Genomic DNA, 24,966 nt, shown 5'->3' on the forward strand with positions numbered 1-24,966 from the left:
TAATCTCTCGAGACTAGAAACCATTTTCCTCTCTCGCTGTGAGATTTTGCTTGGCTAAGCGGCGGCAGTCTCCCTACCCCCCTCACACCCCATCGCTTCGGCCTCTGCAAGCAGCCACGCCCCGTGGCCTCGGGGCTCGCGGCCCCCGCGCCGCTCGCACGCCGCGCCCCCATCCGCCCCACCCCCGCGCGCCCCCATCCGCCCCCGCGCCGGGCCCTGGGAGCGCTGGGCGAGTCCTCGCGCCTGCGCTTCGCCAACTTCCTGCCGCGGAACGCCCCGCCCACCCCCAGAAGCCCGCCTCCAAACGCCGCGTGAACCCGCCTGCCGCACCTCATTGGTCAAAACCATGGAGCCGTTGGCTCCCAGGCCCGCCTCTCCACCGCCTCTCACTTTTCCCAGGGCGGATGCGCCTGCGCTCAGCTGCCTGGGCGGGCTGGGAGGCGCGGGTTGAAAAGTCTCGTTCCAAGTTTGGAGAGAGAGAGAAGAGCGCCTCAGACCTCGGTACCCGCGAGCGGGGAGGAGGCAGGAGAGAAGGACGCAGCGTCTGGGGCTGTAAGACGGAGGCTGTAAGACGGAGGCTGTAAGACGGAGCTCGCGCTTCGAGAGCTAGAAGTGTGTGACGCGCCTGGGCGAGGCAGGAACGCCTGTGGTTGGGCTGCTGTTGGCTAGCGAGGGGAGTCCGAGGCGGCGGCGAGGGGCGAACGACCCGACGCAAGATGGCGAGTAAAGAGAGTAAGAGGCCCTGCGGGGCGGCGCGCGCCGGGACCGCGGGGGGCGGCGGGCGCGCGAGGCCGCGGCACGCGCCGGCGAAAGGCGCGAATTGGCGTGAGGAGCAGGGGGCGGGGCCGGGCGCGAGGCTAGGCGCGCGCCTCGAGGGGCCTACGCTGGACGGGACCGCGGCGCGGAGGGCTCCGAGCACTTCCGGAGCCGGGCGCGGGGCCGCGGGTTGGGCCCCCTTCCCTCCCCCGCCCCCCCCCAACTCCCCTCCCCCCTCCGGCGCCCTTGGCTCTCGGGCGGAGGCGGCCTCCACCGCCGGAAAGCGGGCACGGCAGCTCTTTCCACGCGCGCGCGTCGATCTCTTCAGGGTCGCGGCCCTTGTCCGGGGGATTCTGGAACACGCCAGCCTATGGCTGCTGACGCGGGCTTCGTGGGAGCGGAGGCCGCTCCTGGTGGGGGATGGAGGGAGCGGGCCGAGGGGTTTCTGCTACACGTGGATTCGGCTCCCCGGGTGGGTCGTGGAGCCCCTGTACGTACGAGTCGTCATCTTAGAACAGGTGCGAACAGCTGTAACTGGCAAAACAGAATCGTTGTCCGTGTAATTACTCAATTCTGTACACACAAGCGGTATTGACTTCTAGGTGCAAAAAATAAGCTTCCTGGTGTTAATAAATATTTTCCCCGCGTTCTGGAAGAGCAGTTAGTTTGCGTCCAAATTAGATGTAAAGCTAAAGAGTAGGTTAGGTGTGGCCATCTCGAGGTGACCTCCAGTATCTGTGTACAGATTCTGACTTCGATTTCTCTCAGCCGCTTAAATGTATGGGCTTTCTCCAAATTTCAGTGTTTGAAGATACTGTGGAGGAGCGTGTCATCAATGAAGAGTATAAAATCTGGAAGAAGAATACGCCGTTTCTGTATGACCTGGTTATGACCCATGCTCTTCAGTGGCCGAGTCTTACCGTTCAGTGGCTTCCTGAAGTGACTAAGTAAGGGTTTCTGGCAACTTTTACTTTGCGTAAATTTAGCTATTGTCCTGAATTTCCAAGTTTCAGCATTTTACACATAGAACATGAGCGTGTAATCAATTTAGCCCTTGGATGAACTGGCAGGTGATTTTTATTCTCAAAACTTGAGTGATTAGTGGGATGATTTCTGACATGTAAGCGTGGGTGTAAAAGGGGGTAAAGAATGTGTGCGTTTAATGATATTTGTAGAAAACACCTAACATATTGTTTCTTGGGTTTCAATACAGAGCAGCATTTTGGGGGGCCCTAGACTAATGGATTTCTTTAAAACTTTATTGAAAAATAGAATATTTACAGGAAAAGTGCACAAATCATAAGCATACGGCTTGATGGATTTTTACAAAGCGAGCACACTCATGTAATCAGCCCCCAATATGAATAGGTTTTAATGGACAAAGGGGAAAAGAATTTAGCAACAGTTCACTGAAGAAAAGAGGTTATTGGCTAATAGCGTGGAAAACACTTTGAGGTTGTTGTTGGTCTTCGTAAGAGTGTTCTTTTCGGCTGTTTCTTAAATTTCTCTGGTAATAATTGCTGTCATTGAACATTTAGAATAGGGTATGGTCCATGTGAAGAGTTTTGTGTCCTGCTAATTTGGTTTAATACTCAGAACAGTACTGTGATTTTATCCTCCTTTTACTGTGGTGGAAACTGGGATAGAGCTAAGTAACATCCCCAAGATCACACAACTGGTAAGTGGTGAAGTGGGATTCTGAGCCCAGTCTGGGTGCCCCAAAGTTGAGGTAACTCCTGTACTAGACTACCTTTCTCATATGCTTGCACTTTTTCTAGTAGGAATTTGGCCATGAACTTTAAAACTATTCAATTTAGGTAATGTGAGTATATGACTTAATGAGGATTGACGACACTAGTCTATGAAGGGGATTTTGTGACAAGTTATGAAAATATGAGCAAGTTAATTGTATTTAATTTTTTTAAGTTTATTTTGAGAGAGGGGGAAAAAACATGAGTGGGGGAGGGGCAGAGAGAGAAAACTCCAAAGCAGGCTCCACACCATCAGCACAGAGCCCAGTGCAGGGCTGGAACCCACGAAACTGTTAGACCATGAGCCGAGCCGAAATCAAGAGTCTGACACTCCACCGGCTGAGCCACTGAGGCACTTCAAGACCCAGTTAATCTTATAAGATAAAATAAAGGTCAGACTCCCATATGCAAACATTGTCCTACATACAGGTAGGGGCTTCCATTGGGGTTCCCAAAAATCACAGTGTAAATATACAGATGTGGGAAGAGTAGCCAAGAAATAAATAATGGAGACTTCTAAGCATTGACATAACACTTGTGAGCATCAAATACCTGAAGGTATTCAGGTTCTCCTTTAGAGTACCATGTACATTTGACTCTGTGTATTTCTGTTAAGTAAATTAAAAACTTTAACAGCTTAATTTATATTCTCTTGGATCTTTCTGACCTACCTGAACAGTAGAAAACAGTGGGGGTGGGTGAGACTGTAAGGTTAGAGACCTGAGTTCGAATCCTGCCCCCTACTTCTTAGTACCCAAATTAGGGCAGGTTGGTCAACATCCATTCCCAAGTCGTCTGATGTGTAAATGGAGGTGCTTGAGGTTCTGACTGCCTGTATTTGAGGGCATTAAATGAGATTAGGCACTGTTAAAGTGCTGGCACAGAGTAAGTACACAGTAAGTGGTGACTGATGCTGATTTTCCCACCCCATTGTTGAGAAATAATTTATTAGAGTGTAGTAACTTTCTCCATTTGGATTTCAGTGCAAACTGCTTACTCGAGTCTTTTAAGAATGTTATCTGTGATATGTTTTGTGTAACAATTTTAAAAATGATCTCTATGTTCTGAGCCCAGATACTGCTTTTTTTTTTAAGATTTTTATTTTCTTGGGTTTTTTTATAATATAGTTTGGGGGGAGGGGCAGAGAGAGAGAGGGAGAGAGAATATCAAGCAGGCTCTGGGACTTCGGCACAGAGCCTGATGTGGAGCTCCCTCCCACCAGCTGTGAGATCACGATCTGAGCCAAAATCAAGAGTCAGACGCTTAACCAACTGAGCCACCCAGGTGCCCCAAGATTTTTAAGTAATCTCTACACCCAATGTGAGGCTCGAACTTACAACTCCCAAGATCGAGAGTTGCATGTCCCACTGACTAAGCCAGCTAGGCATCCTCCCAGATACTGCTTGCATATGAACACTTAGGAACAGAACAGAAAATACCTTAAATTATCTATTCCATGGTATTCTTTGCATTACAAAGAAAAGTGGGGTCTGGTTGTGGGGTGTGCAGTGGCTCTGGGAATGCAAGAAAATGCAGCCAGCCTGCCTACATTCTTGGATGTTGAGGATAGCTGTGTGGTGCTTTGCAGGATTCTGTTTGGGTATAAGGGAATGTGACTATGTTTTGTTACTATATGGAACAGTGGAAATATTGGCTGCTCTTACTGCCTGGGTCTTTGAGGAACTAGACTCTGGTCAACCTCATAAGGAAGGCCTGCCTTCTACCTACATACTTCCCAGTAACTACTTGTACTTTCTAAGCTATTGTCCTTAAACTGAGTTCGTTAGTTGTCCACATAGTGGATTTGCCTTGTAAAAATTTTCATTTAGGTATCTTTAAGAAATAATTTTAGGGGCGCCTGGGTGGCTCAGTTGGTCGGGCGTCCGACTTCAGCTCAGGTCATGATCTCAGTCTGTGGGTTTGAACCCCGCGTCGGGCTCTGTGCTGACAGCTCAGAGCCTGGAGCCTGCTTCAGATTATGTGTCTCCCTCTCCCTTTGCCCCTCCCCTGCTCATGCTCTATCTCTTTCTGTCTCAAAAGTAAATAAAAACATAAAAAAAATTTTAATAAAAGAAAATAATTTTATTCTGTATCTTTTATTCTTTTTAATTTTTTTTTAAATATTTACTTATTTTGAGACAGAGGGGGAGACACAGAATCTGAAGCAGGCTCCAGGCTCTGAGCTGTCAGCACAGAGCCTGACACAGGCCTTGAACTCAAGAATTGCGAGATCATTCCCTGAGCCTAAGTCAGACACTTAACCGACTGAGCCACCCAGGCACCTCTAACCCATATCTTTTATTAGATAATTTCTTAAACATATTGAGACTAACTTAAGTCTTTACCTAAAACGCTTTGTAATCATTCAAATTCAGATGGTACGAAGTGCATAGAGTAAAAAAAATAAATCCCCTTTCCATGTCCCCTATTCTCTTGGTCTCATTACCCAGAGCAGAGACCGTCATTTTTTTTTTTTTTTAACTCTTCCTGCCAGAATAAAATACATTATACATATCTTCCCTCCATCTTTTTTATAAATTTTTAAAAATGTTTTTATTTATTTTTGAGACCCAGAGACAGAGCATGAGCAGGGGAGGGGCGGGGGGGGGGGGAGACACAGAATCTGAAGCAGGCTCCAGGCTCTGAGCTGTCAGCACAGAGCCCAAACTCGCAGACTGTGAGATGACCTGAGCTGAAGTTGGACGCTTAACCGACTGAGCCACCCAGGTGCCTCTCCCCTCCATCTTTTTTTATGTAGCAAGTTATTCACTTGACTTTTCAATTGGTGGTTTACATGGGAGACTTTTTCCTATCAGCATGCTTAAATATACTCTTGGGTTTTGGTGGGTTTTTTTAAGTTTGTTTCTTTTTGAGACAGGGAGTGAGAGCCTGTGGGGGGTAGAGAGAATCCCAAGCAGGCTCCGCATTGACAGCACAAGGAACCGAATGAGGGGCTTGAACCCACAAACCTGGGAGATCATGACCTGAGCCGAAATCAAGAGTCTGACACCTAACTGACCACCCTGGCTCCCCAATACACTCTCTTGTTTTAAGGCCTCCACAGAATTCCATTTATGGATATACTATAATTTATGTCACCAGTGCCTTATTGATGGATATTTAGGTTGTTGTCAGTCTTTTGCCGCTAAGACAGTGCTTCTGAGAATAATAACCTTGTGACAATCTGTTATTGTTAGAGAAATTTCTTAGCAGTGAAGTCAAAGTGATCAAAAGATGCTGGCGCTGCAGAAGGACAAGGTCTTTTAACATTAGTGCTTCTGTGGCTTTAGGTGCCTCCAGCCTTGGAGGGAAACCTTGTAATATTGATTGGTTCAGGAAAATAGGTTTGTATTTTAATGATGGAGATGAAAAGATTTACAGGAAAAAAGAAAAATCCTTATATGGTTATAGTGTTAGGGAAAACCCAAATTGAATTTAGAGTCGAGGAATTTTTCAGGTCCTCCATTCCATGTTGGGACCGTGCTCCTTAGAACCTGTTATTTCTGTTTAACCCTATGAAAAGTGACTTCCTTTTATGTCAGCCTTAACATTGCTCTGTGGTGCCTCCTTTCTCCCAAGCATTTCCATTTCTTTTCAAATGGTTCTACTGAGATCTGTTGAAGTTCCCTTTTGTTTTGAATTAGTATTCCCTGTACAGAACAGATTTCGTTTTGTCTAAGTCCTCCTAAAGTACAGTTGCTTTGAGTCTATTTTCTAGGTATGTTTTTTTTTTCATTTAAACTTAAGTGGGTGAGTGCTCCCATGCATTGCCTCTCCCTCCCCATGTAAGTTCACCTAAGATGGAACTATCTTTTTTGATAGCCATATGCTGTTCTTGGGCACTGAACATACATCAACTAAGACTCTTGTCTTTTTTCATACAAGCTGTTATTGCTTAACCGTGGTTGCTTTGTTCTGGTTTTGGAGTTGTATATGTATTTATTGTTCTTTTTTATTTTAAGCCAAATCTTAGTAAAATCTCACCATTTTAAAATTAAAAAAAAATTTTTTTAATGTTTATTTTTTGAGAGAGAGAGAGAGAGAGAAAGACAGTGTGAGCGGGGGAGGGGCAGAGAGACACAGAATCCAAAGTAGGCTCCAGGCTCTGAGCTGTCAGCGCAGGGACAGACATGGGGCTCGAACTCAAACTGTGAGATAATGACCTGAGCTGAAGTCGGACACCTAACTGAGCCACCCGGGTGCCCCTCACCTTGTAATTTTTAAGTTATTACTGGGGCGCCTGGGTGGCGCAGTCGGTTGAGCGTCCGACTTCGGCTCAGGTCATGATCTCGCAGTCTGTGAGTTTGAGCCCCGCATCGGGCTCTGTGCTGATGGCTCAGAGCCTGGAGCCTGCTTCAGATTCTGTGTCTCCCTCCCTCTCTCTCTCTCTGACCCTCCCCTGCTCATGCTCTGTCTCTCTCTCTCTGTCAAAAATAAATAAAACATTAAAAACAATTTAAAAAATTAAGTTATTACTAAATTACATTCATAGAAGCAACCCTCACACCTCTTTTAAAAACCACTAAATCCTTTCAACAACTAAAATTTAGGAACAAATATAAATAGCCTAACTTGTCTAGTGTTGGGGCCCAGAGCTGTACATCTTGGTCCTCCAACATTAAGCACCGTGAGCGTCAATAAAGCGTTTTCTCATTATGCCATTTGCCCTCATAACCTGTTTTTTAGGTGAAGACACTGAGGCCCACAGGAAGTTGTGATTTAAGGAATTGCATATAGCTAATTTTAGTTTGATTCAGGATTTAAACCCAGTTTTTTGGACTCGATGCTTAAACTTAACATTCTATCTTGTCTCTTACTGGAAAATTAGGAATATCTAACGTACTAAGTTGGAAGATATTTTTTAAGTGAGAAGTCATGATCATGGGTATGGAGATTGGTAATGGATTGCATTTGTTAGTAACTGGTTTCCTGTAGGATTAGTGTGACTTATTTTCTTTCCTAAACAGACCGGAAGGAAAGGATTATGCCCTTCATTGGCTAGTGCTGGGGACTCACACGTCTGATGAGCAGAATCATCTTGTGGTTGCTCGAGTCCATATTCCGAACGATGATGCACAGTTTGATGCTTCCCACTGTGACAGTGAGAAGGGTGGTAGGTATACCATATATTCTATTGGTGTCTGAGGGAGTGTGCCTTTTTCTAGTTATAGGTTATTACAGTTTTCTACTAATCTCTTTTGGCTCAGCAGTTTAACTTTTAGGACTTTATCGCATAGAACTACTTGCTCACATGTGCACAAAGATTTCATGATATAACATTATTTGCAAGATGGAAAAATTAGGATCAATTTAGCAACCCAGATGTTAGTTCATAGGAAATTGGTTAAACACATTATGGTATGTTTGAAATACCGTGCAGCAATTGTTAAGAATGAGGTAAATCTGAAATTTTACATAGACTCACAAAGAATGAGGCAAGTCTATATGCTCTTGTATGGAAAGATGTCCAAGATAAATCGAGTAACTTCTGTGTGATTATAGTACCAATTTTGGTAAAAGGAATAATATGTGTTGCGTGTGCATAGGAAAAAGCAGGCATACATACCAAACAGTTAACAGTGGTTTTTCTATGGAAGCTATTGACTTCCTTTTTTACCCTGTCAAACCTATATTCCCTTGATTTGGTATTCCCACCATCACCCAAGTTTGGTCATTGTGCTAGAGGGACTCACAATACTCCATAGCAAATTATACTCATGGCTAAAATTTGTTACAGTAAAGAATACAGAGGAGAAGCAACAGGAAAAAGATATGCATCAGGGAGTCTAGGGAGGTCTGGCACAAGTCTCGTCCAGGACCGCACACAATGTACTTTCTCTCTGGCAGCAGACGACAAGGACATGTGCGGAATCTCTCTCTCCTGCCCAGAGAAACGCATTTGAGTGTCTGGATGTGAGGCTGGGGTGGGGGGCGGTTCACAGGCACATCCTGCTGGCAGCCAGTTAAGACAGCTGAAACTCAGGACCCCGGTAATGAAACCAGGTGCATATCGTCAATCTTGATGTTTGTGCATAGCGACCCTGACAGACTGGTACAGCATGGTCTGTTGCTCCAGGTGTACACCACAGAACCATCAGTCCATCAGTAACGGAAAGAACATTCTGAGGTCTGTGTTCCCAGGACTCGGCTAGGGGTCATTCATGGTCCCAGTGTCCCTCAGAGTGGCGAGGGCTCAGCAGCCAGACCTGCTGGGTTAGTGCTTTCTGCACAGCCCTAAAAGGTTTCATCTTAACATTTTAAGGAATTTGCTTTAATTTTTTTCTTATTGAAAATAAAATATTTTATAGCTAAAGTCTTGCCACCCCATACCCCTTTCCTGACCTGCTTTCCTTGAAGACTTTATCACTGTGTCCTGAAAATCAGTGTGCCATTTTTAACTGTTATTACTCATACAGTAGTAAATATGAAGGGTTTTTTTTACAGCTTGTTTCATTCGATAATGTGTGTGTGTGCCATGTAGATGCCTGTCTTCTTTGAACTGCTGTTTGATGTTCCACTGTGATTAAACCTTACTTTATTCATTGTTCAACTGGGGGCAGTTGGATTACGTGTATGTGGTATTTTGCATTTACAAATGGTGCTTCGGTGAACATCCTTGCCATGTCCCCTTATACACATGTGGGAAGATTTATCTAGTGGAGTGGAATTGCTGAGTCGTATGGTGTATTCACTGTCCACTTAAAATAGTAGAAAACTATCTTCCAAAATGATTTACTCCATTTGCCACTCCCATAATTCACAGTCCGTTTCCCTATAACTTTATGCGTTATTTCTGTAAATATTGTTATAATCAGAAATTTTTAGTGGCTTTTAATCCTGAAGTATGTGTTTATTGGACCCTTGGCTTAAGAATTAGTCCCTCTGCATAACCTATGGATATATGAAGTTACTGAAGTCACTTGTTCAGTATATTCTAACAAGTGACTGAAGTAATTCAGTTAATACCTGTTTCTGTTTTCAGTTACAGTATTTTGTAATGGATACTAGTATTAAAATAGTGGGTTTTTTTTTTCAAATTTTTGAGTTTGAGAAAACAAAGCCCTGTGTTCGAAGTAAATCTTACCTAGAAATCCATTTTTTTTTTTTAAAAAAGGAGAGCTGTTCAGGTTGTAATAAGTAAAGGAATTGGGGGACTTGAGTGTCTTTATATAGAAGTGTTAGAGCTGTTAGAGTCCACAAAGGGAGGGGGGTTGGGTGGTGGGTTGAAAATCAAAGTTGGGGCAGGTTTGGAACAGCGTCAGGATCAGGAGGGGTGGTCTTTGCTAGGGAACATTTCTCCCATTGACACGATGGAAAGGGAAGTGCTGAGAGGGAAAGAGGCGATTGTATATGGTTGTGTGGGAGTAGCTGTGGGGAATGAGAGATGATTTTCAGCCACACAGAGTAGTAAGCTCTGTTTGCCACGGAGAAGAATGGCTGAACACCGATACTAAACCATGGGAGCCAGTGTTCATTAAGCATTCCCATATAGCAAGAGCTGGCTGAAACAGAAATGGTTTGCTGCTTTCGGTTTGTTTCCTCCAGGCCCTGGCCAGTCTGTTTTACTTGTTACCTCCCTGGCTCCATTAGGCATTTGAGTTGTGATTCCCTAACCCGAGACACAGGGTGAACAAAAAAGGAATGGACAAAGAAGTAGCAATATAGGTCAGGAAGAAATGATACAGTTATAATGAGCCTCCCAACGTTTTAAGTGTCAGCAACTATTCAAGTTTTTAATCTATGGGCACAAAAAAAATGTTCTCATTTGTCCTTATCTGCTTAGATGTTCTCTACTTGTATTCTTTCTGCTATCATCTTGCTGCTTTCTCAGAGGTTCTTCTACTTTTTATGTGACTTTGTTACTTTTCCAAGGCCTTTTTAATAACTACTCAACACTATAGTCTTATTCACACGCCAGGTAGGTTAGCCCCCTCGTTTTAGCTTTGGCACTCCACTAGCAGTTGAATTAGGTATGCTGGTGGAGCCAGCATATTTGTGTCTTAGAGTTGAGTTGGGGGTTAGCTAGTATGGATTTCTGATTTTAGGAATAATTACATCCTCTTCACAACTGAAAGAGGCCAGTTTTTAATTATTCTAAATCCAAGGTGAAACTTGCAGAAAATAGCGTTACCATTTTCCATTCCAAATGGGCTTTGAGAATAAATTAATTTCAAAGTGGCAACTGAACCCCTATTTTTGTGTTCTCTGGTTATGTTGTATTCTGTTAAAATCTGTTGGGTGTATTAAACTAAATGACTGGTGAATTTTAATCGTAAGTGTATGTTTATTTCTTTCTTCTCACATTAGAATTTGGTGGCTTTGGTTCTGTAACAGGAAAAATCGAATGTGAAATTAAAATTAACCATGAAGGAGAAGTAAACCGTGCTCGTTACATGCCGCAGAACCCTCACATCATTGCTACAAAAACACCATCTTCTGATGTGCTGGTTTTTGACTATACAAAGCACCCTGCTAAGCCAGGTATGTAGTAATGAAATCAGGCCATTGCTCCAACATTTTTGAAACTAGTGTACTCTATGGTTTTTAAAGGTTTAAACATTTTGGGACTCTATTAACCGTCCTCAAAATTCAGTTGATTGAACAGAAGGACCTCCCGGCAGGTTATGCTCCTGGCTAGGGTTTATCACCGCAGAAGATACAGAGCAAAAAGCAGGAAGAAAAGATACATATCAGGCAGAGTCCAGAGAGGTCAGGCGCAGGCTTCTGAGTCCTTCCCCACCAGGGCCATACGGAACGTGCTTTTTCTCTAGCAGCAGACCACAGGGGCATGTGATAAATGTCTCTGCTCAGGGAATCCTGTTTGAGTCTCCGGATCTGGCGTTTTTTATAGAGGTCTGGTCACATAGGCACATCCTGCTCTGACCTGCCATGCTGAGGGAAACTCGGGACCCTAGCAGTGAAGCCAGGTACATCATGAATCGCCAAACAATCCTGCAAGTCTTGACAAGCTGCTGCCGCATGCCTCACTGCCCTGGGCGTACACAACTTCATGTCAGTGATGACGATTTTTGTGAGGGTCACATTCCTAGGGGGTGGCTAAGGGTCAGTCATGGTTGCGGGCTACCCTGGATACGTGCAAGGGCTGAGCAACCAGACCTGCCGTGTTAACTCTTTCCTCACAAGAAAGTTGTAAACAATTTGATCCATGGGAGGGTTGCTGCCACTCACATTTGAGGGAACAGCTGTAGTTTTCAGGGTTTTGTGTCGGAGCTAGTACTAGGTTTTGCAGAGGAACTAGTCATTTTATGGTCATGAGTCTTGGTTCGCATTGAGTATTTGCAATGAAGCACAGAACAGCTTTTCAGGGTGGCTGGGGGTCAGACCAAGTCCTAAGTCGTCATTCATATGTGGTGTTTTCCAGGCATTATAATGAACGTTACGGCTCATTCAGTGAGGAATGAAAATCGCTTTTACTAGTTCTGATAAACAGAAAATCACTTAGTAGTTAATGTGTTTCTTTTTCTCTTTAGACCCAAGTGGAGAATGTAATCCCGATCTTCGGTTAAGAGGCCACCAAAAGGAAGGCTATGGTCTTTCCTGGAATTCTAATTTGAGTGGACATCTCCTGAGTGCATCAGACGACCATGTGAGAAACTTACTCTTCCCAATCTCCTGTCTTTAAAGACTGTCAGGGAGAGTTCTGCACTGCAGGAGGTGTTCTAAGATAGTGCTGCTGGTTATTGTGATAACATTTTTACAGAATTTAGAGCAATGGTTATCATATCGCCCTGGTGGAGCCTTGGGATTCCACAGAGCTCTTTTGAAGCAGCCTTAGACTAGAAGGAAGGTGGGCAAAAGGTGTCCCATTATTTAAAAGTATATCTAATGGAAACAGTGAAGTGTGAGACCTGACAAATAGAAATTACATTGAAAAAACTTTTTTATTTAAGAGTACATTTCAGTGGGTTTTAGTATATTCACAAAGCTGTGCAATCTTCACTACTAACTCAAACATTTTCATCGAATGTCACAAAAAGAAACTCTTGACCCATTAAGTAGTCACTCCCCACTTCCCCCAGCACCTGCCAACCACTAATTTACTTTCTCTATAGAGTTGTCTATTTTTTTATTTTTATAATTTTTTAAATGTGTATTTATTTTTGAGAGAGAGCGTGAACAGGGGAGAGGCAGAGAGAGAGAGGGAGACACAGAATCCAAAGCAGGCTCCAGGCTCCAAGCTGTCAGCACAGAGCCTGATGGAGGGCAGGGCTCGAACTCCCAAACCTCGAGATCATGACCTTGAGCCGAAGTCAGACACTTAACTGAATGAGCCACCCAGGCACCCCCAGAGTTGTCTATTCTTGATAATTCATATAAATGGAATATGTGCTTTTTTTTCTGTCTGGTTTCTTTTTTTTAGCATAAGTTTTTCAAGGTTGATCCATGTTGAAGTATAGGTCAGTACGTCGCTCCTTTTCATGGCTGAACAACCAGTTCATCAGTTGATGGACATTTGGGTTGTTTCTACTTTGGGCTTTGTTTTTTTTGTTTGTTTGTTTTGCTTTGCTTTGGGGCTATTTTGAACGATGCTGGCTGTGAACATTTTTGTACAAGTTTTTGTGTGGATGTAGGTTTTCATTACCTAGGGGTGGAAATACTGGGTCATATGGTAATTCTGCGTTTAACTTTTTGAAAAACTGCCATGCTTTCCCACGGCAGCTGCATCACTTCACATTCCTACCAGCAGTGTGTACCCCAGGGTTCCAGTTTCTTCACATCTTCCTCAGCACTTGTTATTGTCTCTTTTTTCTTAGAGCCATCCTTGTTGGTGTGAAGTGGTATCTCCTTGTGGTTTTGATTTATATTTCTCTGATGGCTAATGATTTTGAGTATCTTTTTATGTTTTTATTGGCTATTTATAGATCTTCTTTGGAGAAGTATTGTATTCAAATTCCTTGTCAAATTTTAAATTTTGTGGTTTTGTTTCGTTTTGTTTTTTTTATTAGCACAAGCGGGGTAGGGGCAGGGAGAGAGAGGGGGAGACCCAGAATCTGAAGCAGGCTCCAGGCTCCAAGCTGTCAGTGCAGAGCCTGACGTGGGGCTCGAACCCACAGAATGTGAGATCATGACCTGAGCTGAAATTGGACGCTCAACTGACTGAGTCACCCCGTGCCCCTTAAATATCGGGTTTTTTCTTTTAGTGAGTTGTCAGAATTGTTTTTATTCTGGATACCAGTCCTTTATCAGATGAGATTTGAAAAGATTTTCTCCCACTCTGTGGCTTGTCTTTTCACTTTTTTGGTGATGTCCTCCAAAGCACAGAAATAATTTTGAGTCCAGTTTAGTTTTTATTTTTGTTACTTGTGCTTTTGGTATCCTAAGAAACCATTACATATAATCCAACATCACAAAGATTTACATCTATGTTTTCTTCTAAGAATTGCATACTTTTAAATCTTGCGTATAGGTGGGTCCTTTATCCATTTTGAGTTTAGTTTTGTGTGTGGGGTAGGGGTTCATGTTCCTTTTCTGCATGTGATTATCCTGTTTTTCTGGCACTGTTTGTTGAGGAGACTAATATTTACCTATTGAGTTGTCTTGGCATCCTTCATACAAGTATCTTAAAGGTACCACACAAATGCAAAGTGATCCTGTTATTATTGTAGATCAGTGTTTGTAGCATTCTTTTTTTAAATTTTTTTTTAAATTATTTTTGAGAGAGACAGAGCACATGAGAGGCAGAGGGGCAGAGAGAGAAGGAAACACAGAATCTGAAGCAGGCTTCAGGCTCTGAGCTGTCAGCACAGAGCCCGACATGGGGCTCAAACTCACCGCGAGATCATGATCTGAGCCGAAGTCGGTGGCTTACCCAACTGAGCCACCCAGGCGCCCCCAGTGTTTAGCATTCTTGCCACCTGCAGCTCCATACATTCCTTCATGGAACACATACTGTAAGCAAAACGTGTTTGCTCTGACTCCCCCCAGAGTTGAGAGTAGACTTCTGGAGCTTTTGAAATCTTTTATAACTTGGCCACAGGTTCTTTGCCTTCTTCCTTAGTATATCCTCCTGCCTAGAACAGGACCTGTCACATCACAGACCTTCTTTATGTTTCTACTGGTCACAATTTCTGTTGATGTTTTTCTAAATATTTAAGGCAGATAATTGGCCCAGTCAAGATTCTTTAGCTGCAGGCAATTGAAACCAACTCTGGCTGATGCAGACAGAAGAGGAATTTATCAGGAGGACATTGGGCAGGGTAGCTCACAGAATTGCTGTAATGGCTAGAAAATGGTCCAGAACAGAGAGGAGAGGTCAGATCCACAACTCAGAGATCAGGCTGGTAGATGTTATACTCCACTCCCTCTTCCCCACGCTTGCAATCCTGACAACAGATTTCCCTGTTGATGGTCACAGTTCAAAATCCTTGTCAGACTGCTGGAGCCGACATCATGTCCCAGTCACAAGGGAGGCTGGGAAGCAAGGTCTCCCTTAGTTCTCCAAAGGGAGGCTTTCCTCCCCTTCCCTCAAAGTGGGTGTGATAGAGTCTCCAAAACAGGGAGGATGGGTTATACTCAGTAACTTAATTACTAGTGCCTTTTGAAGACACTAGGCTGGGAGTTGCTAGTCATAATAAAAGCTGACATTTCCCAAGGGCTCTGCATGTATGTGCCAGGCATCTTGCTAATCTTCCCAGGATCCTTCTGAAGTGAGCAGGGGAGGATGGCAAGAGCTCTGCATGTTCCTTTCTCTTCATTGCTTGTAAATTGCATCTGAGTGTGTACGTATCAACAAAGGCTAAGGTGTGTGTATTATGTAAAACTACTTTTTTGTTCATGGGTAAATAGCTGCTACTGGGAAATAGCTTTGCTGCAGAAACTCTTTCAGATAAGAAAGTGATTTTTTTTAACTTTTTTTAATGTTTATTTTTAATGTTTAATTTTTTTTTAACATTCATTTTTTTGAGGGAGACCACGCAAGCGGGGGAGGAGCAGAGACAGACTGAGACACAGAATCTGAAGCAGTCTCCAGGTTCTGCGCTGTCAGCACAGAGCCTCATGCGGGGCTGGAACCCACAAATCGTGAGATCATGACCTGAGTCGAAGTCGGATGCTTAACCGACTAAGCCACCCAGGCGCCTCCTCGAAAGTGATTTTAAAAGAGATGAATCCCATGGCGCGCCTGGGTGGCTCAGTCAGTTAAGCGGCCGACTTTGGTTCAGGTCATGATCTCGTGGTCCGTGAGTTCGAGCCCCGCGTCGGGCTCTGTGCTGACAGCTCAGAGCCTGGAGCCTGTTTCCGATTCTGTGTCTCCCTCTCTCTGACCCTCCCCCGTTCATGCTCTGTCTCTCTCTGTCTCAAAAATAAATAAACGTTAAAAAAAGAGAGATGAATCCCATACCAGTGTCAGTGGTATTACTGCAAATATACCTTAATGGACTTACCTTTGTCTTAAATTGTTTGGATGATAATCATTGCCCTATATAGCTTACAATGTTTTTTTCATAAACAGTAAGTCTTTCCTCTTTGTGATGGTTGTCAATAGAAGACTCCACTCCCAGAGCCTGCTGATCTGTGATCTTTGAGGCCTGTGGCCTCTCCTTGGGTTCTGCTGATATTTTGAGGAGTACACTGTGGGGATCTGTCTGCAGGCCCTAAGGTTTGGCCCCTCAAAGTAGCCTAGTTGGGGTTTCTGGGCTATCCACCTGTCTCACTTTCTAATGTGCTGTAGTGGTTTCTGTAGTGGTTTCTGCTGTGAAGTGAGACTTAGCCTCTTTGCTTTTTTAAGAGGCATGTTTTAGTTTTAATTCCCAGTCTCCCAACCTTGCTTGAATTTTTAGGATGTGAGTTTCTGTTCAGTAGATGTGGAATGTTGGGCTCTCAGTGTTGCATTGTGTAATCTAGATGAATTTTAGACACTTGACTTTTAGATACTTGACTGTATCTAGGTGGAAACTCGAATGTGATTGTCTCTTGCTGCCATCATGCTCGGTTTCCCCGTCCCTGTTACCGTTTCCTTTCCTTGCCCCTGCATCTCAGATCATGGAAGCTATACTACAACCATACACTCTTCTGTTTCTGAAGCTTTACTTTTATTTACATTTCCTCTCCCTTGTGTTTATTTCTACCTCTTATATAGTTAAATAGTTTTCTTAAAGTTTATTTAAATAATCTCTACACCCAGCGTGGGGCTCGAACTCATGACCCTGAGATCAAGAGTCGCATGTTCTTCCAACGGAGCCAGCCAGGCGCCTATAGTTAAATAATTTTTTAACGAAGGTTATTTGTTTTTCCTTCCTTTAGACTGTCTGTCTGTGGGATATAAATGCAGGACCAAAGGAAGGCAAGATTGTGGACGCTAAAGCCATCTTTACTGGCCACTCAGCTGTCGTAGAGGATGTGGCCTGGCATCTGCTACACGAGTCATTATTTGGATCTGTTGCTGATGATCAGAAACTTATGATGTAAGGTGGAAGGTTCAGTGGGGTCTTCGTATATGGGTGTCCTGTATGAGACCATCATTGATTCTGGTGGCATGTGGTTTGATTTTTTTTTTTTTTTTTTAAGCTCTATACTGGCGTTAAAAACTTGAGTGAGGTAGAATTGACATACAAGAAGCCATATAATGGCTGTTTTTGCATAAAAGTTACTGTGCTATATGAATGAACATAATTTTTATTTGAAAAAAGAAAATGTAAATGTGAAGAAACGTGTTTGGTAGTGTAGTGGTAAATATCAAAATTGGGAGTCAAGGTGACTTTGAAGATGAGCGCTAAGAATGATTGCATCAGGTCACAGCACAGGGCTGCGCTCAGTCACCTGTCATGTGTTTTATCTCGTAAACTAATATCTGAGGCTAATATGGCCAGATAGTAAAATTTGACAAGGCTAGGTTGTAGGAATCAAATTATTACATCATTCTCTACGGAGTAGTTGGCGTATGCTTGAAATAGTTGGTAATTAAGACAGGAATCTAATCAACACGAAACCAGGAATGATAGCCCTAGTTTATTTTCCGTAGGTTTAGAATATGTCCTTTAGTGGTTGGAAGTCTGATGGCAGCTCTGTATGTGGTTGGGTTGTCTCTAAAGGGGCGAGCATAGCGGAGATAGGGTGGTGTGGAGCAGTGTGGACCTGGAAACGAGTGTGAGCGTGTGACAAGCTGGGGAGGGTCGGGTGGCTTCCTCTTGTGCTGTGTGCCTCGTACCTTTGTGTTGTAGATGGGACACCAGGTCCAATACCACCTCCAAGCCGAGCCACCTCGTGGACGCTCACACTGCCGAGGTCAATTGTCTGTCGTTCAATCCCTACAGCGAGTTCATTCTCGCAACTGGCTCTGCGGATAAGGTTTCTAAGTTTTTGTATATTTGGTGTTTATGGACCCAGTTGCCTTGTTCTATAATCAGATACTCTAAAATTCTTCTGTGAAGTGGAGAAATGAATTCCTTTTCATTTATTTTTTTCTTCAGACTGTAGCTTTATGGGATCTGCGTAATTTAAAATTAAAACTCCATACCTTTGAATCTCATAAAGATGAAATTTTCCAGGTACGTGACAGTTTTCTGGTGTCTCTGTCAGGTTTTTACTAACTTTTGGATGGGGGATATTTAAAATTTTTTGCTTTTATAGCAGACATGGTATGTATATATATTTTTAAGTTCCTCTTCTAGGTTAACTAGTGGGAAGTACCTGGGAGCTCTGTGAGATTATTACTTTAGAAGTAGAAAAGACCTTGCAAAACAGGATCAGTTTAAAAATTGAAACCCAAGGATTCTTCAGTTAAGGTATCCAGTGTGGGTGGGTCCTCTAGTGGAAAAAAAAAAAAAACCAAAACCTTGTATGTGGTTTCAAATGGAGATTTGGATAGGCTTAAGATGCACTTCATTGAAAAGTTTACAAGATTCTGGGATGGTTATGGGGCCGAATAAGTTTATGGGGATTTCTAGCTGAGGTCCCCTGTATTGGGAAGTGTGGTCCTCCTCGGGGGGCAGGCTAGGGAGATGGGCCATTTAAGAGCACTTGAAAGTCTAGGACAAGGAAGGAGGGCCGCAGGCCACAGAGAGTATTGCAGAACAGGACATGGGAAAATCTCAAGGATTAGAAACTATCCACAAATGTAGGAACAGATGATTCTTTACACTTTCAAATCTGTATTACTTAGGTCCACTGGTCTCCACATAACGAAACCATTCTGGCTTCAAGTGGTACTGATCGCCGCCTGAACGTGTGGGATTTAAGGTAACTCACAATCTGGTGACGAGAAACTGCAGAAGTATGTTAATCTGGCAGATGATGTAATAATAAACTAGAGAGTAGTTTGCTAACCCCGGTTTAATAAGCCAAATATATTAAAGCAACTTTCATGTACCTTCCTTAAGAGTCTTTCTTCTGTGAAATAGAAATGAATCAGCAAATGGACTGCAAACTAGATTGATAAGATCAGTTTTTTTTCTGTTGATATTCAGGCATGAAGTTGGGGGGAGTGTGTGGTTTTAATATCCAGATAATTGTATTGTGGACACTCTTGCTGTAGAAAGGGGGTGTGGATTAAGTTCTTCTGAGAGAGATAAAGAGCGAGCGGGGGAGGGGCAGAGAGATGCGGGGAGAGAGAATCCCAGGCAGGCTCCGTGCTGTCAGCGCAGAGATCATGACATGAGCCGAGATCAAGAGTTGGACTCTCAACTGAGCCACCCAGGCTCTAGTTTCTCCCAGTGTTTAAAGTTCCTTGATTTTTGAGTAGCTATTCTAAGAATTTCAGATTCCTTTATTTTTTTTGTCTGAACCTTTAGACCCATTAATAAAGGTGTTCAGTTATATATATTTCTAAGATGTCATTATCCTAAGTTTAAATCATTAAATTACCAAAAGATAACTTGTTTTCTACCTTCACTTAAATGTATTGCTTTGAAGTGGACTAAGTTTTTAGTTTATTAAAACTCAGGCCACCTTAATTACGGAGACAGGCAGGTCCTTCAGTGTAGAGGACATAAACACTGTGGAATACAGTGCTCGTATTCTAAACATCTAATGTTCTGTGTTCATGTGCAACAAACTCTGGCCATGATAGAATCTTGGAAATGTAGACGATCTTTAAAGCAGATATTTGACTATGTTCAGTTTTATTTGAAAACAATTTTAGTAGTAAAATTAGAAACTTAAAACTAGTGGTTGTATGGAGCGATGCAGCTGAATTGTCCCTATAGGTGCCCGTAATAAATTTGCAGGCATTATAAAATTTCTTAAAATTCTTTCATGACTTGCATACTGTTAAAATTACATTAGATAAAATTATGGATTAAAATGGTCAGCGTTAGGGACACCTGGGTGGCTCAGTCGGTTGAGCATCCGACTCTTGATTTCAGCTCCGGTCATGATTCTGGGGTCGTGAGATCGAGCCCCATATTGGGCTCTGCATTGTCAGCATGGAGCCTGCTTGGGATTCTCTCTCCTCTGTCTCTATCCCTTCCCTGTTCGTTCATTCTCTGTCTCTCTCATTTAAAACAAAACAAAACAAAAAAGGTCAGTGTTAGCGATTGGTACTCCTGACTGGAGGATAAACAGAATTGTCTAGCAGTCCCATGTGTTTGGTTTGAGTTTAATGGGAAGAAAAAGAAAGTATCACTTGGAAGGTTGTGTATTTCGGCTGCTTTGCAGCGGTTATTACTAGCTAAGTCCACGTTGGGGCTAGATACCAGGGCTGATATTTGGTGTGTAAAGAGATTTCACTGTTGGGCCTGCTGGCAAATTCTACAAATGGAATTTAAGAGAAGGAAAAAAAAAAAAAAACAAACAGCCTTCCCTTGACTGATGTGTTGTTTCACCTTTTAAATCCAATGCAGTAAACAACCACAGTTAAGACTAATGAATTGTATTTATTTGAATATTGAATTGTAAATTAACTTTTACTAGCCATTTCATTGTGGGGTCTTCAGTTACGAACAGCTCTTAAATCATTTACAGGAAGTAAGCATCCCATCCTTCCACCAGTAATTAGTAGAGAAACCGTTATGGATACGGTATAGAAGTTGTTTCTAGCGTGTGTTTTAAGATGTGTTTTGTGGGCTGATGCTGGTTTTGCAAACATTCTTCCCATTACAAGAATTCCAATAACGAGAGCATTATATTCTTTCTTAATAGCAAAATTGGAGAAGAACAATCAGCAGAAGATGCAGAAGATGGGCCTCCAGAACTCCTGGTATGTTTTGGCTTTGTTATGCAGGATGAAATGTTATGTGCAGATTGGACAATTTGTTATTGATCCATGTATCTGGAAAATAAGTCAGAACTTCAAGCGCTAGCTCTTGAAGATGATTTCAAATTGGAGGTCTTAAAGGTTATTGTGATTGGGTTTTGACATTTATTGAAGCTAGTAAATAGAGCACAGTAGGTTTTTACGAATGTTTCACTAAGAACCAGTTGGGTTCCTGGGAAATAGTATAATTTCTCACTGATTCCCAATGGTAATATTTCTGAGGGTTTTTTTGGGGGGGGTGGGGGGGTAGGTATTGATACTCAGCAGTACTTCCCACTAACCATATAGACATGTTTTAGTGACCTGAGTTTTTGAGGTCCCTGCCCAGAAAATGAAGACATTCTCGATCTTGTTGGTGCCAACATGGTCTACCATCTCTCTCCTACTCCTAATTGAATCACTTACATCTCCTTGGCCCTTGGGAGGTTTCTGTGGTGTGTCTGTCTTGTCGGTCTTCGTCCTTTAAGTCCCTTTCCTACTAAGCATGGCCAGACTTCACAGTGGTTCGTCCTCGCTCTGAATCCACGTTCGTTTCCACCAGTTACTTGGCACATAGTCACTCATTCCTCTGTAACGTGTTTTTAGTTCCTAGGCCAGTACTCAGTTTTAGTATACTTGTGCTTTGCCCACCACTTTTAAAAGAAGATGCTCACTAAATCTCCATGTTGCACGGACGTCCAAGATCCCCTTACTCCTTGTCCGATGTGTTCCCATGCCCACCAGCAATGGCAGAAAGTGGCAAAGGGGTATAAGGAGACTCTCACGTGCTAGCATGTTCTGTGTCCTGCTGATTAAAGGATAGCATTTCTTAACAAACTGTTGTCCTAGACAGATGATAGCACCTAAATGGTTTATTCTGTATTGAGTGGCTTAATCTAAAGTCTGTCTTGGGATGCATGGCTTCGTGGTTTTAAAGTATTTTCTAGCTGAGTCGTTGCTACAAGATGTTTTCGCCCAGCTGTTTGTACTTAATTTTGGTAAAACCTTCATTGAGATACAGTTCACCTATTTAAACTGTAATTCAATGGTTTTTAGTATGTTCACAGAATCGTCCAACCATTGCCACAAATCAGTTTTAGATCATTTCCCTTTCAAAAAGGAACTCTGTCCACTCCCGGTCTGCTCCTTTCCTCAGCCCTTGGCAACCAGTGATCTACTTTGTGTCTCTAGATTTGCCTGTTCTGGACAATTCCTAGAAATGGAATATAACGTCTTTTGTGACTGATTCGTGCACTTAGTATGTTTTCAAGATTTCCAGCTATTTTTGGATACCCTGTATCTTACGGTTCTAGAACAATTTTGTAGTTCTTGAGGAAATCACTAGGATTTTGCTCCTTTGACAAGAGAGCCTGAAATCAAGGGACATTTACTTGTGGTAAACTGGATACTATAATTTTAGTGTAACAGGATCTTGATTTGAGGACGACTTCTGTATTCCAAGCCTGTGGTCTGAACATACTTTCTCTTATGTCCCCCTTAACGTGATTTTGAAAAGCTGTTTTTTTCCTGTTGTTTTTAAACTGAAAAAATTATTAGGTAAAATAGTTACCTTGCTTGTAACCTCATTGTCAAACGAGTCAAATCAGACTTGGTCGGGAACTGTGACTTCTTTGTTCAAAATCGTGTATTCGTACTGTCCTTGTGAGAATGGTTTCTTCTGATTCTTCTGAGGTAAGGAAAGCCCAGTACTCTCTCATGAGGCTGTGTCTTGTAGGAAGTGAGCCTCTGCCCCCTTCACTTCATAGCAAAGCTCTCTGCCTGGCCTTTCTGGGGCTTTGCTTTTAGAGCTCCCCCCCCCCCTCCGGCCCGGGTTGTTGATGGTGGTGGTTCTTAATCCCCACCTTGAGTGATGCGCCATGGAAAGATTGAGGGTGGCTGGGAGGTGTGCCTTTCTTCTAGCAAGGGGAGAAGGGGCACCTGGGGGGGCCCTACAGAGAAGAACCAGGAGACTCCTCAGGTGGGCCAGTTTTAAGAATGTCTGTAATAGAACATTATGGAAATTTATCGCCTTAAATATTGGTACCTAACTACATACATTTGATAATGAGGCTGAATTAACGTTAAATGTATTAGGTATGGAAATGGCAGTGCGGTTGTGTAGGAAAATACCCTTACTTTTGGGTGATGTGTGGCGAATTATTTAGGGGTGGTTCAGCAGGTGCGTCTGTGTAGGGAAACACACATATTAACATTAGTATTTGGGAAATGTAGGTGGAGGGTGTCCAGGCATTCACTGTTAGGTTCTGTCACCTTTTCTGAGTGTTTGGAAATTTGCAAAATAAGTGGAGGGTGGGTTTACTAAGCCTGTAAACCCCTCCCTCTAAACCTCCGTTGCAAGACTGATGCTCTGGAAACTTAAGATATGAAACAAAGGCTTTATTTTTCAACTCTTGTTAACAGTTTATTCATGGAGGACACACCGCCAAGATATCAGATTTTAGTTGGAACCCCAATGAACCTTGGGTCATTTGCTCGGTGTCTGAGGATAACATCATGCAGATATGGCAAATGGTGAGCTAAAATGTTTATTTTTCCTGAATGAAAAGGAGAGAGAAACTATTTACTCAAAGTATTTCTATTGTAAGTTGTGCATATCACACCAAATACAGAAAGGAAACAATCTTAAAAGACTTTTGTCCGTTTTAACAACAGTCTTCAGTTATGTACCTGTCAGGTCAGGAGAAACCCGTGTGTCCCCCCCCCCCCCCCCCCCCCCAGCTGTGGGCACGGCATCTGGTCACTCTGCACGACTGTTGCCCACTTCACCTGGGCTCTTGGCATCACTGCTGGATGTCCGGTGTCTGCTGTGTCGTCATAGGCAGCATTTGCAGGGTACTGAGTTAGTTCTCTGGTGAGGAGTACTAAGTACCTGACCTTTCTAAGGCGCTGTTAACCAGCCAAATCTCTTAACTTCGGGGCTACTGCTTCATCCAAATGATGCTTGAAATACTTTTGGAAAACACTTGTTACGACAGGAATAAGCAGTACGTGGACAGCTAGGTATGGCGGTGCGATTTACACACTGGCGAATAAGAACACCACCTCAGCGTGTCCTCATTAAAGTGTGGGGGGAAAACCTCTAAATTAACCTTAAAACTTCCAACACTGAAACCCATTGACCGGCGAATCCTAAAGCGCAGACAGAATTATCTCATGCTGTTTTAGACAATTTTATAAAAACGATGAGGTGTTTTTACCTATGCTTTTATTTGGTTGTCCTCTCCAGGCTGAAAATATTTACAATGACGAAGAGTCAGATGTCACAACATCGGAACTGGAGGGGCAAGGATCTTAAAACCCAAAGTACAAGAAACGTTTCTATTGAATGTAATGCTACACAAATGCTTGGTTTATCAAGCGCCAAAAAGGCATTGTATAGTAGGACATGTAAGTGGGATGGCATACGGCGTTCTTTACCTTCTGATTCTAGCACTTTCAAGTGAGCTATTGCGTACTGTATCATATTGTAGCTTTTAGGGAAGAAAGTTATGTTAAGAAAGAACATCACCGTTTTAAAATGCAAGTAGCAGGGTACTGCCTTTGATTCAACTATTTTAAGTCCTTGTTTTCTCAAACTAAGTGCTTGCTGTTCCCAGATATGCAAGAATAACTTTTACACTTTTTCCCTCCAACACTTGTTGATTGGCTTTGCAGAAATAAAGTTTTAAAATAAAGTCTGTTTTATTCTTTTAGAACCTGGGTAGGAGAGTATGTATGTGTGTGTCCGGTCTTGTGAGAAAGCTGGTACGTATGTGCCTTGAACTGACTTTCTCTCCAGGGTACGTGGACAATGTCCTACTGCAAAGGTAGGGAGAAGGTAGGTGTGTTCGTGGTCGATAGACTTGTAAACCCAGAACTACCCTGATCTTCCATGTCTCCCCACCCCCTCCCCCACGAAAGCTTGATTGCTTACATGGCAGGGGTCAGCAAAGCGGACAAACCCAGGTTCGCCCCCCAACCTGTTGTGTAAGAAAGACTTGCCAGCTAGGAATGGTTTTTACACCTTTTTCTTAAATGTTTATTTTAGAGAGAGAGAGGGAGAGAGGGAGACACAGAATCCGAAGCAGGCTCCAGGTTCCGAGCTGTCAGCATAGAGCCCGACGTGGGGTCAAACCCACCAACCGTGAGATCATGACCCGAGCCGAAGTCGGACACTTAAGCAACTGGACCACCCAGCGCCCTACACTTAATTTTACAAGGTTGTTTAGAAGAACGAAAACTGACTTTTACAAAGACTTTGTGGCCCGT

At 43.1% G+C, this 24,966-nt stretch overlaps 1 protein-coding gene across 2 annotated transcripts; it reads left to right on the forward strand.

The window, feature by feature from the left end:
* The first annotated feature begins 568 nt into the window (after nt 1–568).
* On the forward strand, nt 569–24,392 carry RBBP7 (RB binding protein 7, chromatin remodeling factor). 2 transcript variants are annotated; one of them, XM_081792733.1, is made up of 12 exons: nt 569–732; nt 1,559–1,703; nt 7,475–7,620; nt 10,815–10,988; nt 11,999–12,114; nt 16,770–16,930; nt 17,687–17,813; nt 17,936–18,013; nt 18,628–18,704; nt 20,604–20,661; nt 23,119–23,229; nt 23,945–24,392. In XM_081792733.1, the coding sequence occupies exons 1-12, from the start codon at nt 717–719 to the stop codon at nt 24,011–24,013; spliced, it is 1,278 nt and encodes a 425-aa protein (XP_081648859.1). In that variant the 5' UTR covers nt 569–716; the 3' UTR covers nt 24,014–24,392. The 2 variants fall into 2 exon arrangements, with proteins under 2 accessions (XP_081648859.1, XP_081648860.1); XM_081792734.1 differs by having other exon boundaries at nt 10,842–10,988.
* Nucleotides 24,393–24,966: the final 574 nt, after the last annotated feature.

The sequence above is a fragment of the Panthera onca genome, chromosome X (assembly GCF_046562875.1).
Source record: "Panthera onca isolate mPanOnc1 chromosome X, mPanOnc1 haplotype 2, whole genome shotgun sequence".
Taxonomy (NCBI): domain Eukaryota; kingdom Metazoa; phylum Chordata; class Mammalia; order Carnivora; family Felidae; genus Panthera; species Panthera onca.